The sequence below is a fragment of the Natator depressus genome, chromosome 8 (assembly GCF_965152275.1).
Source record: "Natator depressus isolate rNatDep1 chromosome 8, rNatDep2.hap1, whole genome shotgun sequence".
In the NCBI taxonomy this organism is placed as follows: domain Eukaryota; kingdom Metazoa; phylum Chordata; order Testudines; family Cheloniidae; genus Natator; species Natator depressus.
The window spans coordinates 69,533,610-69,552,487 of record NC_134241.1 but is presented as its reverse complement, the minus strand read 5'-3'; the positions used below and the strand labels follow the sequence as shown (position 1 = coordinate 69,552,487).

Below are 18,878 nucleotides of genomic sequence, written 5' to 3'. Positions count from 1 at the left end.
AAACAATTCTACATACTTTCAGCCTACCAGAGTGTGGTGCAAGTCAGCTCTACAGAGTTATTACAAAGAGTTGTTGGATACCAGTAAATATTCTGAAACTGTGCAGGAAGTAAATTTTTGGGGATATTGTTATCTTCCATTGTCACTCGATACTAAGTACCTGTGCTAAGAACTTTCTATGTTTACGAGGACTAGCGGAAACATTAGCACCATGAAACAAAAAAAAGTCCACGGGACACCGTTAAAGATAATGATAAAGACATTTTATTTGTACATTATTTCTGCATAATTTCTTTCAGGAACTTGGAAATATTCCATTAGATTTGTTAAAATAAATTCCTGTTTTCAACCAGGAATAACTGTGATGTAACTTCCCTTCTATCCAGAATAAACAGTTTAGAAGTACTGCAGACATGTAGATAACTATCTTTCGGTAATGCCAGCTTAGTGGCAGTCAGCACATATTATCACAGTCAGGCACTAAATACTTCCCCCCATCACATTTTGAAGTCACATCATGACCTATTAAGTATGACAGCCTCCCATAGAATAAATTACAGAACTACTCATTTTAACTGAAAAGAATGGAACAGGTTATCAATCAACTGACATAGGCTCTTGAGACCTTTCAACCACATAATATAATAAGAAAAGTACTAACGGGTATATGCTAGCATAGCTAGCTTTCATAATTATTGAGTTTAATCCCCAAAAGTTTAAGGATGTGTTCTGGCATTAGTCTTCTTTATTTAAGATCTAGCAGCATGGAAGCGGGCTTCTCCAAATAAGATTTCCACAAGTTAGAAAAACGGGCCATTGTAGCTCCATCAATAATTCTGTGATCAGCTGACCAGCTCACATTCATTATCTGTGCTTCAAATACTTCCCCTTTACCATTAAATCGGGGAAGAACCTAGAAAGAACAGAAGGGAAGAAAATAGGAAGCTGATGAAAGAGAAACTATACAAACATGATTATTCTCTTAACAATTGCTAGAGTAGATATGGAGTAGTATTTCTATTAAGAGAATACAGATTTCCCCCCAATTGTTTGTGTAGTGGGTCTCAAACAGAATTACCACCTACCACTCCTAAGCAACCCTGCTGAGTTTATCATAATTCCTCCCTGACTCCAAATTATCCTGCTAGGCCAGAGGTCCCAAAAGTGTGAGGCGCGCCCCTTGAGGGGGCATGAAGGAACATTTGGGGGCTTGGCTGGGCCAGCCCCCACGTGGGGCAGGGAGGGAGCACCACCCAGCACCACTCTGCGCTCTGCTCCGGCCCTGCCCCCAGCCTTGGCCCCTGGCCATGGCACCCAGCCCTGGTTCTGGTCCCAGATCCGCCTCAAGCTGCAGCCCGAGCCTCGGCCCTCTTACCCCCATCCGCATCCCCTCCAGCCCCTCAGGGGAGCTGCGGTCCCACTCCCTGACCCAGAAGGCACGGAGAGGGGTAAGGGAGGCATGACCCTGAAAAGTTTGGGGACCACTGTGCTAGAGAAGTTGATTGAACCTTTGGTACTGAGGTGACACATGCCTCCCAAACCTTCCCTAAAAGCTCAAAAAGGCATAGGGGAAATATATGAAAAGTATTATCCACTGAGAAATGTAAGGGGGAGGGTGTCTGTTTTGGTTTTTTGCTTGTCTACACTAATGAATGTACTTATCTGACTGTACAAAGTTCTTAGATAGACTTATATCTCTGGATCGCATAACAAAACTTAAATATAAGAAGCAATTTGTTTCAAGTCTTCTCCTGGTTTGAAACCCTGCAAGTATTCTTTCTGAACAAAGATGGTATTATAAAACCCCTACAAATATCAGAATGTAGGTGGCCCATTTCAAACAGTTGACAAGAAGGTGAGTATTTAGCAAGGGGAAATTACTTTTTGTAAAAACAACGAGGAGTACCTTCTTGTCAACTGTTTGAAATGGGCCACCTTGTTTACATTGGCCTTATTAACACTAAAAAAGCGATTTCCACTCCTTCTTGTCAACTGTTGAGAACTGTCTACTTCCAACTTAAATTGAATTGGCCTCATTAACACTGTCCCCCAACTTGGTAAGGCAACTCCCATCTTTTCATATGCTGTGTATTTATACCTCCCTACGGTATGTTCCACTCCATGCATCTGATGACGTGAGTTTTAGCCCATGAAAGCTTATACCCAAATAAATTTGTTAGTCTCTAAAGTGCAAGAAGGACTTCTTGTTGTTTTTGCTGATACAGACTAACATGGCTACCACTCTGAAATCTATAAAAACATTGTAAGAATTCATTTACAAAGTTTACATGGTGTCCTCCTTCCACATCTTGTACAAAAAATGCTTTCAGTAAGAACAATGTACAGTAGAACCTCAGAGTTACGAACACCAGAGTTACGAACTGATCAATCAACCACACACCTCATTTGGAACCAGAAGTATGCAATCAGGCAACAGTAGAGACGAACACCCCTCCGCTCACAAAAAAATACAATACGGTACTGTATTAAATGTAAACTACTAAAAAAATAAAGGGAAAATTTTTTTTTAAAAAAATTGACAATGTAAGGAAACTGTTTCTGTGCTTGCTTCATTTAAATTAAGATAGTTAAAAGCAGCATTTTTCTTCTGCATAGTAAAGTTTCAAAGCTGTATTAAGTCAATGTTCAGCTCTAAACTTTTGAAAGAACAACCATAAAGTTTTGTTCAGAGGTACGAACATTTCAGAGTTACGAACAACCTCCATTCCCGAGGTGTTCATAACTCTGAGGTTCTACTGTATCGAAGGCAGACCAAATGCAAAGTTTTAATTGAACATGGTTTTACTACAGTACAAACACCTGTGTCTTTGTAGTTAGATCAACATACATGTACCTGTATTTTTCCAAGAGCACCAATAGCTACTTCAGGAGGTAGTATCACTGGTTTGGCATAGGTACCACCAATCTAAAAAGGGAAACCAAGAAAATGAGCTCAAGAATATTCCTGGAGTGCCCATTTGCAACAGCAGCATGTTTCTTGTCTGCTGTATTGTAATATTTGTTAGAGAAAACACTTTTTTCTGACAATTACATATTTATCAACGTAACAGGTAGTAGTTATTTTTTAAACCAATTTTTTTCAATATAAACACTTTTTTTTTTAAACTCACTGTGCCAATGTTGGAGAGAGTGAATGTTCCCCCAGTGAGGTCATTTGTTCCCAATTGGCCTGCAGAGCCCAAGGTCAGAAGGCGATTTAATTCAGAAGCAATCTCAAACACGCTACAGACCTGAACATTTTTCACATTAGGGACAATCAAGCCTTGTTCTGTGGCCATAGCAACTCCAATGTTGTGAGAAGCCTAAAATGCACGCAGTTACAATACAGTAAGTTTCACGAACCAACTATAAGTTATATGTAAGTTAATGCAAAAAAAAGGAAATATGAATTAGCTTTATTTTATACAAACTAAAGTGCTAAAATATTGTTTTCAGTATTTCCACTAAGGAAGTTTCTGTTCAGAATAAACCACACTCTATGCAGATTTGAATTTTTTAAAGACAAGTCTCTTTGGTACTCTCCATATAATTATGGAACAGTAAAGGCAACCTCCAAACTGTTTTTGGGGAGTTTAAATCTAGGAAATTTAGGATCCTGAGTTCAACATCCCCTTGGAAATATGAACTCTTTATTCTGTTAACAAATCTGTGCACACATCACAACAATAAAAACTATCACCCATGTTGGCAGTCTCAGCAGTGAGACCATGAATTTAAAGGAAACAGAGACTGAACTTGCCCTTTCATCCTCTCAAGTGATTCAGAAAGAGTAGGTCTCAGAGATGTGGGGTAAGACAGTACAAGGGAAGCTTGCATTGCTGCCACCTGTGCTATATCATTTCTGCAAATATAGGAGTTTAGTCCTCAGGACCATCAACCCAGCACCTTTCACAAGCACAAAATAAATCCATGCAAAATGTGTATTCTGCATAGCCCTGACCACAAACTCCCTATATTTTATATGTTGCAAGTCAAGCTTCCTGCTTTCTGTCATACCAAGAAAATCCTTTTTTTTTTTTAAAATAGAAAGGTGACTTATTTAAGACATCAAGGCTGATAGATAGAACAGTGTCACCATTGCCACAGTAACAAGACATTTCTACCCCTAAATTTTTATGGGTTATGGTTTGGGACTGTTTGGCCCCTTGTCAGAAAGAAGAGCAAGAGATCAGGTTGCTAATATGCTAGCAGTGGCATGTCTTTCTTAGCAGGTGCTATATAAATAGCATCAATTGCATTAATGTAGCCCTCTCCATACAATCTATTTTGATATTAGATACAGGTGGTGGTGTACGGATCATTTTCCATCACGGTACTTAAGAATTGCTTTGGGCTCTGTTTTTTGTCCCTTTTCCACTAAAAAAAAAGTTAATTTATTTGTACTGAAAAAGAGCCCTATTAGATGCTCGGAGGAGCATTACTTCTTTGGCACAGGAGTATTTTCATAAATTGCACCAACCTTGTATGTGATATTTTGACAGTTTTCATCCACAGACGCATTAAGAATAGGATAATGCAATAATCCCAGAGAAGCTGCCTGTTAAATAAAAAAAACACTATTAACACTAAGGGCTCTCTTAATACTCTTATCACCCAATGGAGAAAGGAAGGGACAGGATGAGTGTACCTCAGGGAGCTTGTAATATCCAGAATGCAATCAAGTGTTTGTCTAGGTTACTCTAATTTCTATTTTGAAATACTCTGGAGATCCATACAAGTACCTAGATAGGTAAAGGGAATGGGTTACTGTGAGCAAGAAGAGTTCTCACTGTAGAACTACAGAGGGTTTTTGTGTGTCGCTGATTGTAATGATGAGAGCGATAAAAAAAAAAGACAATTTATGAAAAGAGCTGGATGAAACTAAATGAAAAAAATGCAGAAGAAAAGCGAGTTTTTCCTTCCTCACCACTATGCCCTTTGGTGTCAACAGTATATGCCATCAGGAATCCTGTTCTGAAATGCAGCTATGACTCACCTTTATGAAGAAAGGCATAAAGGAGAGTTTAACTCCACGAACTTGTGCTAGAGGTTTCAATTCTTCTCTCAATTGAACGAGCTGAGTTAAGTCAATCTCATCACAATAACCAAAGTGAGGAATCTTCAGTGCAGCAGTCATGGTCTTTACCATCGCCTTGTGAAAGCCTGAAAAATATTCAATGCTTTTACCAATAAAAAGCTTTTAGAAGCTCTAGAGTTAGTCAGTTTCTAACGTTCAGTTTTGTTTGAAAAACTATAAATCTTTCTTTCAAAAGTTGGGATAGAATCTACTTATGATCATTTGTGCTTGGGCACCAAATAACTTTAGTACTACACCAAGAGCTACTAAAATAGCACTGGATACAACTGGACACTCTGAGTACCCTTCTCAGACCTGAAGAAGAGTAGCTCTGTGTAAGCTCAAAAGGTTGTCTCTCTCACCAACAGAAGCTGATCCAATAAAAGACACTACCTCACCCACCTTGTCTCTTTGTATACAATAGGAATTTTACCATGAGTGTGAAAATATTGACGGGGAAACTCTTGTTATACACCTGAAGCAGGTACCCGATAACTTCAGTAATGAATTTATGCTGTCCCAAATGTTTGGAATTATCTCCGTATCCTAGCATCTGCCTCCAGATCATTCCTACAGGCTAACCACGTGTGCAAGACTCACAAATGTTAAGCTACATCAGTCTTTTCATCCTTTCTAGCGCCAATATTATATAACCGAGGAAAACACAAAATGCAATTTGCTCTCCCAGTGCATCTTGTCTTATCTGTGCCCCTCTTAGACTGGGAGCTCTACATGGCAAGACTGATTACATCACATATAAACAATCCTACTCATTGATCCTGCTAATAAATTACATAATGATTTCTATAGGAATAGTATTCGCAATACTGTTTGAAGAATTCCAGAGTACCTATTTCCAAAATTTTGCACAAAATGTTTTTAGATGTTCATAATGCACAGTTACAAAAACAGAATTTAAAATGAACAGGTAAAAGCCACAGCCCGATGCTAGTAGCAGAGAACATGATGAAACCACACAGTGCCAGAGAAGAACACTGACAACCCTGTCTGACCACCATCTGAAAAATTATTTCAAACTCCTCCTTTTTGCAAAGCACACTTACCTTTCCCGATTCTCATTGTCTCCCCACACTAGTGTGATTACAAGATGAAAGCTGCCTCTCCATCAATGGGAATAAGAGAATCAATTTAAATGTTATCATTCACTGACTAATTATTTAGAAGTTATATCAACTATGAGTGCTACATCATGATTGTGTTTATGTTTTTACCTGTCACAGCCTCAGTTTTATCTTTCCCTGCAAACACGATGGGCTTGGAAATGGGTATAGGAATTTTAGTTCCTTTGTCCTTTGGAGCAGCTGGTGCAGTCTCCAATTTTGGTAATGGTGGGATAATTTCAGGTTTTGGTGATGGAGGTAAAATAGCTCCCGTCTGCTTGGCCAAATAATTGAGAATATCTTCTTTAAGGATGCGGTTATCTTTCCCTGTTCCAACAACTTCACTCAGTTTAATCTGAAAAGTATATAACAAACTATAGAACTTTTGCTATATAGCACAAGTAGAGAAATTATATGTTGTAACTGGATTATAAATACGAAAATGTTACAGGTACTCAAGTAACATTCCTCAGGTTAACACCTTCTTATGACTTAGTATCTGCTCAAACACTATCTAAAGTTTCTGAAAGACCTTGTGTGTCCTTAATTACATATGTATATTAAGGCAGAATAATGATAATTTAAAAGGTACTTTCTTCATATGGAAGAAATATTATGTACAAGCAGTTCACAGCTTCAACAGTGAAACACTATTCATTTGAAGCAAGCCATTTATCAACAACTTTTTTCATTGCTGTTCCCTGGCAATTCACCACCAGCTTTCAATAACACTAGAGTTTTATTGCCCTCCCAGATACAGTCAGACTAATATACAAGGAATGGATATAAAACAGAGCTGGCTTCAACAGAACACAAACCTACATTGTTTTCCATGGCAAGTCGACGGACTGCAGGGGTTGCTAGTGTTTTGTGGCCTTTTATCTCTTGGTGTGTGTGTTCTTCATGAGACACAGCAGGTGTCTCAACAACATCCTCTTCTGAGGCTACATCTGAAAATAATATAAAAATTGCTTTAACTTTACTACATTGCTCAAAGTGGTTTTGATTAAAACAGAGATATGTATACAGGTTATGGTTATGAATATATATACATACATACACAGAAATATAGATATATACACACACATAGAGACAGATATAGATATAGAGATATAGATATAAACTGTAATTGTAACTCTGGTTCAACTTCAGCATCACCTCACAATAGGGTGATTAAGCACTCCGGAAGGGAGGGGCTACCTCCCCAACCAGAAGAGACTGGTTTCAAGCACCTAGTCACTTCACCTTGAATGTTCCCTTCACCTTGAATGGTTTTGATCTAGAGATCTTGATCTGTTTGATCTTGTATTTAGCTGTGCCATTCTGGGTATCTTTCTTAGACCTGAGGAAGAGCTCTGTGTAGCTTGAAAGCTTGTCTCTCTCACCAACAGAAGTTGGTCCAATAAAAGATATTACCTCACCACCTTGTCCTCTCTCTGGGACTGACATGGCTACTACACTGCATACACCTGGCCATTGTCCAGCCCAGGAGTAAACAATGAGGAATCATCAAAGCAAATGGGAACAGCCTGAAACTGAAAAGAAACCCCAGTCTTCAGAAACTAAGAAAGGAGAGAGTTTTCTCCACTTTGAATATCTGTAGTGACTTTTAAAACGGAAGGAGTTTGTACTGAAGATCATCCAGAATTTGAAGTACTGTCTCGATCCCTCCTACAGGTAGGCTGGGAAACTGTTTAAGGCAACAAGTAACTCTTATTAGAAAAGGGATTTTATCTGATATGAAAGTGAAAAGCTTGAGGTTGTGTCTTTATGTTTATTTTCTGTGTAACTTGTATATATGTTTGCTGTTCCTTACTATTCCATCTTTGAATCTGTGGTTTTTCTATTGAATAAACTTTATTTTCATCCCAAGCAGGTGCCTGCTGTGCAAACTGTGTGGAGCGTGTATGCCATAGTGTGCTAACTGGAAGAATGGGTTCATGGTTTCAGGGGTGATGAACCAGAGGGGAACAGTGCAAGTGTCTGGTAATTCAGAACTCAGGGAGGATTTATTTGGGGAGACTTGGGACAGGGAGGGCTGTTGGTATCTTCTCTGCAAAAAATACTACGCTGGTGAGAGCCAAGTTAAGACCATATGCTTGTGGGCAGACTACTGGTGTCAGGGAATTGAACCCATAGCTGCACAGCACAAAGGCCCCCAAGTTACAAGGCAGGCAGTGACAAAACTCCTTACTGGTCTGGATGGACCCCAAAACACCACAGGAAACCTTATAAGAAACTGTCCATTTTGGGACTTTTTAAAAACAATCACTAGATCAAATCAAGCAGTTTTGTCATTTTTAAAAAACATACTCAGGAAGAGAATTAACCTCAAGAAATTATGGATTTTCTAATCTCTAACTGACTGTATGAACAGTAAAAAAAGCCCACTCTAGTGTAAAAAACTAAATGATTATGGAGATAAAACTGTGTTTAAACATACGTAGTTTTTTTTCTTTTGGCAATAATACTGCTAGTAGAGTATTTCACTTTACCTGAAGTAATTTAAATGTAATTAATATTAATACATTTAGACGTGGATCTGAAAAATACACAACAGTGTTAGATATTATTGAACTGATTAATGCCACATCAAGTTAAAAAAGCTTATTTGCAAATAAAGATTTAAGGTATCTATGTGATATTTAAATAAATTACTGAACAGTCATTATTTTATTTGAAATTCTAGTTAATCCCTTACATTTTACTCCCTAAAATAAAAGATAGCTCAGAAGTGTGTGTGTTCTGACAAGTAACAACGGTTCCAACAAAAGAAACTGTCTCAAGTGTTGAAGTTTAGAGGTGCAGTTATTTACATTTCTCTAAAATATTGCTCCACTCAGAAGTTATTGTAATTCTCTCCAATACCTTTGGAAGCCAGAAGTCTGGGGAGAGTGTATACTTTGCTACTGTGTGATTTGTGGCATTTGCCATCATCATGAGAAGAAAACAAGTAACAGTTGCATATTTACCATCATATTGTACATAATCCAAATTATAGAATTTGGACTATCATAAATTTACATAAAATAGATTTTATTATCCTTTTCACAAGTATGTTTCATTATTGTGGTTTCACTTGAGATTATCACTTTAGAGATTTAGGGTAACATTTTACAAAACATCTCAGTGACTCTGAATGTTAGTAGGACTTAAGACTAGTAAGTCATCTAGGTTCTTAAAAATATTTCACCCTTACAAGTATAATATAATTATTCAACAAGACATCTGGTGGACCCCTAAGATAACCAATACTTAGTTTTATTCCCCTTTCCACAAACCATAGCTAGGTTGGTACCAGATACAAAGATATTATGCAAAACTGGACCACTAATTTATTTTTACTGAGTTCAGTATGGAACTGTTCCAAGACTTGGAGCTCCCCCCACCCCCCCTCGCGGCAGGGCAAGCCAGCACTCACAGCTCCAGTCCTGCGGGCGGGAAGCCCCGAGCCTCCATAACTAACACTAACACTACCACACACACACACACACGGCGGCGGGTGAGTTGAACGCGTGTGGCCCATGGGCCGGATGAAAATGAGCAAGGAGCCGGATCTGGCCCACGGGCTGTAGGTTCCTCACCCATGGTGTAGTTTCTTATATACAGAAGTTAAATTTTATAGATTTTAATTAAATTCATTTTCTGAAAAAAATGTAATCTTAATCTTGAATTCCCCTGGATACCTGGATGGCTTTGACAACAATAATAAATTAATATGCAAGAGGAAAAGTGTTAACAATACCTTTCAGGGCATCAGTTTCTATGTCCACTAATGGTTTTCCAACATAAGCAATTTCATCTAGATTATAATGGAGTTTTCTAATGATGCCATCATAACGACTAGTGATAGTGACAGAAGCTTTATCACTTTGTACTTCACAGATGCTATCAAACTGAGACACACTATCACCTTCTTTTACATACCTACGGGGGAGAAAAGATAGGCTTACATAGCACATGAGAGTAAAATCATACTGGCTCAACGTATTCTTTTAGTAAACCCAATTACGATTAACATTATAATATAATGTGTTGTTTAAACTGTGAATGTATTCTTTTGTATACCTCTTGCCAGCCTATAGACAGGAGAACTATCTTTGATATGCAAAATGTTACCATGACTTGGGATTCTTCCCCACAATACATTTGTTCTATCATTTTACTTCAAATATAATAGTGTTCTCTTGACAGTATACAAACCATTTCTAACTAAAAGCCTCATGTTCAGTGATGAAGGTAAGTTTCATTAATTTATAGCACAGGTTGGTCTGATCCTGACAACATGAATATGTGACAGGGAAGCTCTGCAGTTGGAGAGTCTATCTCCTATTACAAAAGTGAAGTACACCTCCAGCTGACACTGAGCAAAAAGCATTCCATGGCTGCTTTCCCCTTAGTGGAGTCTCCAATTCTATTCAGTCAATTTACCATTGAGTTTTTGGGAATGATTTCTGTGCTAGATTCTTCCATTTTAAAAGAAATTATGGGCCTAACTGGGGTTTTCCTAGGCAGAAGCTCCTTTCCAAAATTCAGCCTAACACATGTGGCCCAAACTTAAACCTCCTGCACCCCGAAAACAGTCATTGTGGACGGAAGAGAGAGTGCTACCTTCAGCTGTAATTAAATAATGGACTCTCTCTCAAAGCAATCCATGATGAGGTAGAACAATAGAATATTAAACTCAGATTATACAGGGCATGGGTCTTCAAAATGTGGCAAACATAATTCAAAAAAGCCTACACAGGTAACACAAAAAGGTTATTCACAATCTATTAATAATTAATGTAGCCATTAAAGCATTTTTAATTTCTAAGTATATTAGTAAGAAAATTAAATTTACCATTCTTTCACAGTCACCTCTGTAATTCCTTCTCCAATATCAGAGAGCTTAAACTGGACAATTTGGCCATTTGAAACTTGAAATAGATAATCAGACAAAAATAGCAAGTTAAATATTAAATCTAAAATACCAGCTAGAAAAATGTCAATGCACCAAATACACTAGATTATGTACTAGTAATTAGATGCAAATCACAGACTACTAACATAACGGGAGTGTAAAATAAGTTATTTAAATATGAAAAAAAACTTACTAGCAGATGTTCTGAACAATCTGTGTTGATGACTAAACTTGAATGCAGATTTGTCAAATATGCTCATGTATTTGGACTTTATAAAGCGAACACTGCTACATGATCTAATATGGTGAACACAGATCTGGAGGGAAAAAAATCTCAAGTATTAAGAAGGTGGTGTCTTAAGTTACAATTGAAAACATTCTATAAAGTATACAGATTCTAAATTAGCACAGTCTTTATTTGTCATATGTACTTATATAGTTTTACTAATATAACACTTGGGAGCTCAAAGACATCAAAATATCAAGCACTTTGTCATCACTAGATAAAAATCATGACAAGATTTGGCATCAGATATATAGCTGCTATTGTCTCTAAGCAACTGGCATATGTTTTACAAAGATTACATACACACGCACTAAACACAAGTACAGCCATTTGAAATATTCATATGCAAAATGCATGCTGGAAAGAACTTAATGTGAGGGAAAAAATCTGTACATTTTCCTTTGTCTTTATAGCAATCACAAGCTGATCTGAGGTGCTAATTAGAAAGTAATTGAGATTATAAGGCACAAACAATTGCCTTTCCATTCCCATTTAAAATAATCTAGGATTGGCACATACCTTCAGGTAATTATTCTTTAACATCAACTTTATTAAATTATTTTAGCATTGGGCATAATTTGCTTGTTTTCTTTAGATCTGAAATTATATTCAGTCCAGAAACCTAATTCAGGAGTCAATACAATAGTCTGAAAAGTTCTTTGATATAAAGGCATTGTAGTCTCAGAAGCAGTAATTCTGGATAAATGCCTATGGGCCAAGAGTGCTCCCACTGAAGTTAATGCGTGTTTTATCACCTCAATGGCAGTTAAATCAAGCCCTTAGAGGCAGAAACCAGTTTACTACTTTAGTATGAAACATATTTATTTAATTTTTGTTCTGGTTTTATGTTGTCTAAAAATGATCCACAAAGCTAACAAAGATAACTCTAAATAAATTAACTGCTGAGATTTTCTACCAAAAAACAAAACCAAAAACCAAAACTCAGGTGCTACAATGTACCTCAAGTGGCTCAGATTATAAAATTTAGAAATTATCTTCTTAGAGGATCCAGAAAAGAGGATACCTGCATGGGAAAATTTGCAATTATGTGTTTTAACTTAATATTTTTTCCTCTCTTAGTTCAGTCAAATAGAAAAGCATATTAACTACCTATAGACAAAGCATATTAAACTTCTCCCATAAACTAGGAAAGGATTTGTTTTATGTAACACCTTTCATAAGAAAGGTAACCCAGAATACTATGCTATATTGAATTAGGTACTGTTCACGTATTTCTTATGCATATTAGTATAAATAATTTGATCTGATACATAAATACCTATAACTGTTTCCTTCCTTTCCAGAAACAACATTTACATTGCACAGACTAACTCTTACAACATTCCAATGTCATTTTCAGCTACCTTTAGCTACTTGTTACTGAGACAGTCTCTGTTGAGCCAGAATGAGTATTTTTCTAATTCCCCCTATCAATAATATCCCTTCCTGTCTATTTTCATGACAAAAATTCAGCAAAATAATATTAAAAGACAGTAGCTGTTGTTTCATGAAAGCATTTAAAGTTTATGGCAAGTTAGATTACATTCCAGTAAAATGTGAATGACTTTTCTGCCTTGATTTTTGGATTTTTTTTGGTTACGTTTACATCTCTCCACTTGCGATCATGGCCATATTGTTTGCTCAATAAGGCTTATTCATTCAAAACATACAATACAATTCTATTCCCTTATAAAGCCCCTAACTGGAAAATGCTCAATATTTACCTGAATAGATGATCACAAGCAGCAGCCTCAAACCTCTGAACTATCACTAAATCTGAAGTTTCATGAATGCATTCCATTTGATTTTAACATTAGGTAACCACTGAAGATAGTAAATTAGTATTGTCACTGCCAAAAAAACAGACTGGTTTTGGTACAGAAGATTTTCAGTCCTGTCTTGAGTTGACATTTTTAGGAATAATTAAAAACGAATGCAGTGTTTTAAATAAAATCTGTCTTTGATTTTTAATACTACACATTCTTTACAAAAAAACTTGGTGTGTTAACATATTAAATGAATCATCCAGCATGTAGTCTCTTTATACAGTAAGGTGTTCCTTTCTTAACAGCTCAAATCCATGGACTAAAAATGCTGGTAATTTCACTGCGTAATATCATTATAGCAATATTTATTGTTTTATTAAACAAATTCCAAAATAATTTATGTCATGAAATAAGAGATTCACTCTATTAATCCTGTACTAGGTGTACCATTTGAATAATCCAACAAATATAAGAATGTTAATCACATACACTGATCTCTGTAGGATTGGGCCTTAGTTAGCAACTGATTCGAAACAAGCTTTGTAGGCTAGCTAAAGCCAGAAAATATTTATGAAAACAAGTGCTTGACACACAGGGTATGTCTTTACTGGTTGATTGGCATCCAGGTCTGAACACCAGAGTTAGCCTAGACTGGGTTTGAATGTTTCCATAGTGAAGTCATACCAATGTTACTGTGTCCTCTCTGTTCCTGCACTCACTTGTGTGTACTTGGGGGCATATCCATGGTTCTTTGTGCTGAGACACTAAGATTCTTTCCCAGTCAATTGTGGGAGAACTTGTCTGTCCTTTGAGGGGCCCTATAGGAAGGGTATTAGAGGACTACCAGCACTCAAGTGATTTTACCTGGATCCTCTCTGTAGAGCAGGCTGGTTTCTGCCCAAGTGAAAGCAGCAGATTCTAATCTATACCCTCAGCCATGTAAACTAGCCCGGATATGAAGCACCTCCAAACCTGGGTCACAAGTTTTTCTATGAGATAAGGGGGTGTGGGCTAAAATCTGGGTAAGAGCTCAAGTTGATTGCACAGTGAAGATATACCCATAGCGATATTTACATCAACACTGCCATTGTCTGACAATTACAGTAACACAACAGTCTTCCCATGCAAATGTTAAACATATTTCCAGAATGGTTCTGTTGGCCCAATTTTGCTCCTAGATTTCTAGATAGCACAGGGGCCTATTGTACCTTTCTCAATCTATGGCTGTCCAGGAAACTATACTGCTAGCTTCACAACAGCAGTTGATGCCATATTCCCCTTCAGGCTTGATTACCATTATATACTCTACTTAAAGCTACTACTTAAGTCCATGTGGAAGCTACAGTTAGTGGAGAATGCTACTGCTTTCTTCCTATGTGGGGCAGCTGAAACAACACATGTGCTCGTAATTTTGTGTTGACTGTTAGTTTGCAGGTACAATACAAGGTGTTGATCTTTACAGACCTGAATTAAAGTTATGGGACCAGTTAAATTAAACTACAAAGCACTCAATCTCAAAACCCAGTCTGAACACTGTGTTCAGTGTAGGGCCTTTCGGTGGAGGATGCCTACTTTCGGAACTCACTTGTCTCAGCAGTCTCTGAGAACTAGAACATAACTGAACTTCAGGGCAAGTAATTTTTGAAAAAAATATTTGTTTAAATTTTGTTTTGCATACATTTTCTACATTTGAAAGTGCACAGCTGCCTTCATAGAAATCAGTAAAATAAAAATTGTATTACAATGTTATGATTATTTTATCATGAAACCTCAACATAAGTTGAGGTAAAATATATTTACTGAATCCTGACAACCCTCATGACTCTTTTCAGTGGATATTTTCAGGAAGAGAAATGGAATGTCTTCCAAGAATAAGAGAAAATGCATGCAGTTAGGTATCCAATATAAACAGACAATGCTAAATTACAGACCAGATAACTCTCTGATGCAAACAGACAAAAGAACCACTTTTACCTTAACATAGTTTTCCTCTGGATATGAAAAGCAGGCAGCCTGATTAGATGGAAGATTAACAAGACAATGCAGAAACAAGAAGCGGAAGTTTTCAAAATGCTTTGACAATTACAGTGAGTTGAATATTGTCTAAAAAATGGTTGATTGCTAAACTGTTTATTGACGATTGTCACAAAAATCCTTTGTTACAGTATTATTAAGTGAATCCTAAATAAGAGGGAAAACTTGGTAGGTCTGTGACTAGATGGAGTTGGATATAATTGTTTATAGCTGATAAAATGCTGTGGGGACAAAAAATATCCACTTCTCTCACAAAGCAGGATATATGTTGATTTTAAATGGTTTTTCATTTGGAAAAGCTCATGAGATATTTTCTTTTTTGTGAAGTTCCACACAACGACAACAATCATATAATCCTAAACCAACACGCTTCAATAAAAGTTACAATATAGACAGTTGCAAATACTGAGCATTTTGCAAAAACATTTGTAATTGATGAGATTACAAATTTTATTAAAAGCAGACAGTTTGAACCCCTCTCAGTAAATCAGGAGGCTGCTTATTCCAGCTCTGAGGAGCTACACATACAACATGGTTGCGACGCAAAGACACAAACACAAGGATTCTATATAGGGACGTATTAGTATATGAAGGGAGTTGCCATCTGTGTGGGATATATAGGTGATGCAATGGGACAGATAACTGTGAGGCTCACTTAACAAAGAGTATAGCTGGCTTATAAGAATATGTATTTGAGATGTGGATTTCCTTGTAGAGATGTTTGTATATTGAAGAGATATGAAACAGCAGAGAAATATCTGTATTGGGATGTCTGGGCTGGTGGGTTATGGTGTGGGGAGGGGTTCACATTGGGGTGTCTATGCTGGGAGGCTCTGGCATGGGGACCACACTGGGGTGTTGGCTATGGCAAGAGACAAGTCAGCACAAGGGAGTCTTGGACAGGAGCTATGGCACAGGGATGGGTCCACATGGGTATCTGGGACGGGGGCGCTCTGGGGTGTCTGGGACAGGAGGTATGGCCTCCGGGAGGGGTTCGCAGAGGGGTGACAGGGACAGGGGCTGTGGGAAGGAACAGGTCTGCACTGGGGTGTCTGAGACGGGGGCTGTGGGTTGGGACAGCTCCAAAGTGGGGTTACGCGGCAAGGGGAGGTGTCTGGGGCGGGGGTCTCTCCACTGGGGACCTCCCTCTCTCCCCTGCTCAGGCGGGGCAGGAGGTGCCAGAGGCAGCGGCTCCCCGGCGGGCCCGCGCACTTGAGAAGGCGGGGGTGCACGCGCTGCCTGTCCCCTCATCAGCTCAGAAGGCGCCCCCCTTACCAGGCGCCCCGCAGTCCGCCCGCAGCTCCTCAACGCCCTCACTGCCGCCATCTTAAACAGGAAAGAGAGGGAGCCCCCACTACGCCCCCCACACCTCCCCACCCGTTCACCAATCAGAAGACAGCCTCAGACACAGCATCCAATCAGGGGGTAGAGGACTACCTCACTCCCACAGCCAGTCGGTGGTCTAGGGAGCGGCGAGGTCTTGGGGCATCAGTTTGTTAGGGCGCGGCGGAGCGTTGTGACTCGGGGCGGGCAGCGCGTGGGCGTGGCTGGGGGGCGAGAGGGCGTCCCCCAAAAGGTGACACTGCTGGGGAAGGGACTTCGGGGAGACTCGTACCGCACAGCACGGGGCGGAGGAAGGAATCGTGGCAGCTTCAAACGGGCCCGTCTCACCCACGTGAATTCACAGCGCTTTAAGTTCACCTGTGCCAGAGTCCCCACGCCCATGATGCTTATACCACCACCCAAGGTGGCCCGCTTTCCCTGGGTGTTGGAAATGATTGTCTTTCCCACGCCCCTGCAGGAAAGACACACAAAGGGGGTCGCGGGATGAAACTGACTGCTGTAGCACTCAGTCTTCTTCAGTGATGTTTTGCACCGATTGAACTGAGCACCTGCAAAGGATGCTGTCAGTGCGCAAAGTCAACAAATTTGGGGGGACGGGGAGGATGACGGTTTTTCTTTGATCTTTCAGTTATAAGGATTTTAGAGGTTACCTAATAGGTACAAAAATATCAGATTGAAATATGACTATTAAATGGAATTTCAGTTTTAAATTTCATAATAAACATTAAAGAGTGGGTGATCATCAAATAAAGAAAGTTGGTATTTCTCATTGTTTTAGTTTTTTAAACTCTTTACTCTCTGAGATTATTTTTATTTAATTCAATCTTCTCGGAGGACAGCCCTGCAAATCCGCAGATATCCGCTTTATATCTGCACCCGCGGGCCATTTTTGCAGATCATAGACGGATGCCGATCCAAATTTTATATCTAACGCCCTGCAAATCTGCAGATATCCCTGGATTATTTTTGCGGATCATGGATCAGATACGGATAAAAATTTTGTATCTGTGCAGGGCTCTATCTTGGAGCTTTCACAACAACTGAAAATGCATACTATCAAAATTATCCCTTGTATCTACACAGTAAGACCTTGTCTGTATACAGTGTTCCTAATGTGGATGCAGTTATATTGGTGTAAATGTGCTTATAACAAAATTTCTTCCTAGGAAGCAGAATAAATCAGTAGAAGCACATTTACACTAGTATAACTGCATTCAAACTAGAGGTTGTACTGGTATAACTATTGCTGTAAAAAAAAATCACCCCCAAACATAATTATACCCGTACAAAATCTGTAGGAAATATTATATCCCTTTATTTTATGACCCTTTTTTTCTTGTTCATTTTGACATCATACGGTAGCCTTATAACATATTCGATTGATAGTTTTCTTAACTTTTCCTCAATTGTTTCCTGCTTTATGAGAGGCAAAAGCAAGTATGAAAGGAGGCTGGTTAATTTATTCTACCATATTGTGTATAGCTATATAAATTACAGTCTGGATTAGTATCCTTAATTTGAGAATTTTATTCAAAAGAGAGTCTGCAGCTGTATAATGTATGGACATTACTAATCCACAGCAATTTTGAAATGATTATCTATGGTCGTAATGAAGTCACTGGGACCTCAGGTGCCTACAATTAAGTATTTGCAGCATTGGGGACTGAGCATTCTCTTTTTGTATATTGAAAGGAATTAATTTGTTGTCTGTAAACATCTCTTACCCTCATTAATGGCATAGGTACATTAAGAAATCCAGTTCCTCCTTTGCGGTCTCAGCAGTCATACCTCCTTATAGTCCATTGACGTTCTCCTGCAAACTTCCCCTGCCGCAGAAACGAACATACTCGTGAAACATAAGCCAGCTTCCAGACAGTTATAGCAAACAGCTATTTTAAGCTGTTAGAAGCCCGGCTTCTTTATCATGAGTTTTTGGGGCCTCAGGCCGTGGCTGATTTTATTCTCTGTGCTCTACATTCTTCACACATCAAGGAATACCCACCTTGGAGTACGATGGAATAGTCAATAAGGAAGCACAGTCAAAATATGCTGATAAAGCGGAAATGTAAACAAAGGGAAGTGCTCTCAGTTCTTGCTGACTTCAGAGAGAGCCGGGGGTGCTCAGGGCGTGGCAGGAGTGGGGCCAAGATCTAGGCACTTTTCCTCACCAGCCCCCCCAAAACTTCTCTTCCTATCGGCTCTCCGAGCTGCTCCTCACAGCTAAGTTGCCCCTAGCAGCCGCAGTCGGGAGGGGGCCCCGCTCGCTCTGCAGCTGCCAGGCAGCCAGTGGCATTTCCGCGCTGGAGGCAGCCTCCGCCGCTAGCTCAGAGCCCGGCTGCTGCGTCCT

At 38.9% G+C, this 18,878-nt stretch overlaps 1 protein-coding gene across 4 annotated transcripts; it reads right to left on the bottom strand.

Annotated features, from left to right (window-relative positions):
• Positions 1-112: 112 nt before the first annotated feature.
• On the bottom strand, positions 113-18,873 carry DBT (dihydrolipoamide branched chain transacylase E2). 4 transcript variants are annotated; one of them, XM_074961257.1, is made up of 12 exons: positions 18,534-18,873; positions 18,256-18,357; positions 11,295-11,418; positions 11,042-11,117; positions 9,944-10,125; positions 7,021-7,148; positions 6,310-6,553; positions 4,997-5,163; positions 4,481-4,558; positions 3,132-3,323; positions 2,855-2,926; positions 114-913 (listed from the first exon to the last, which is right to left on the bottom strand). In XM_074961257.1, exons 2-12 carry the CDS (start codon positions 18,268-18,270, stop codon positions 746-748), a joined length of 1,446 nt encoding a protein of 481 aa, XP_074817358.1. In that variant the 5' UTR covers positions 18,271-18,357; positions 18,534-18,873; the 3' UTR covers positions 114-745. The 4 variants fall into 4 exon arrangements, with proteins under 4 accessions (XP_074817356.1, XP_074817358.1, XP_074817357.1 ...); XM_074961255.1 differs by lacking the exons at positions 18,256-18,357; positions 18,534-18,873 and adding an exon at positions 16,463-16,539 and having other exon boundaries at positions 113-913; XM_074961256.1 differs by lacking the exon at positions 18,534-18,873 and having other exon boundaries at positions 18,256-18,504.
• Positions 18,874-18,878: the final 5 nt, after the last annotated feature.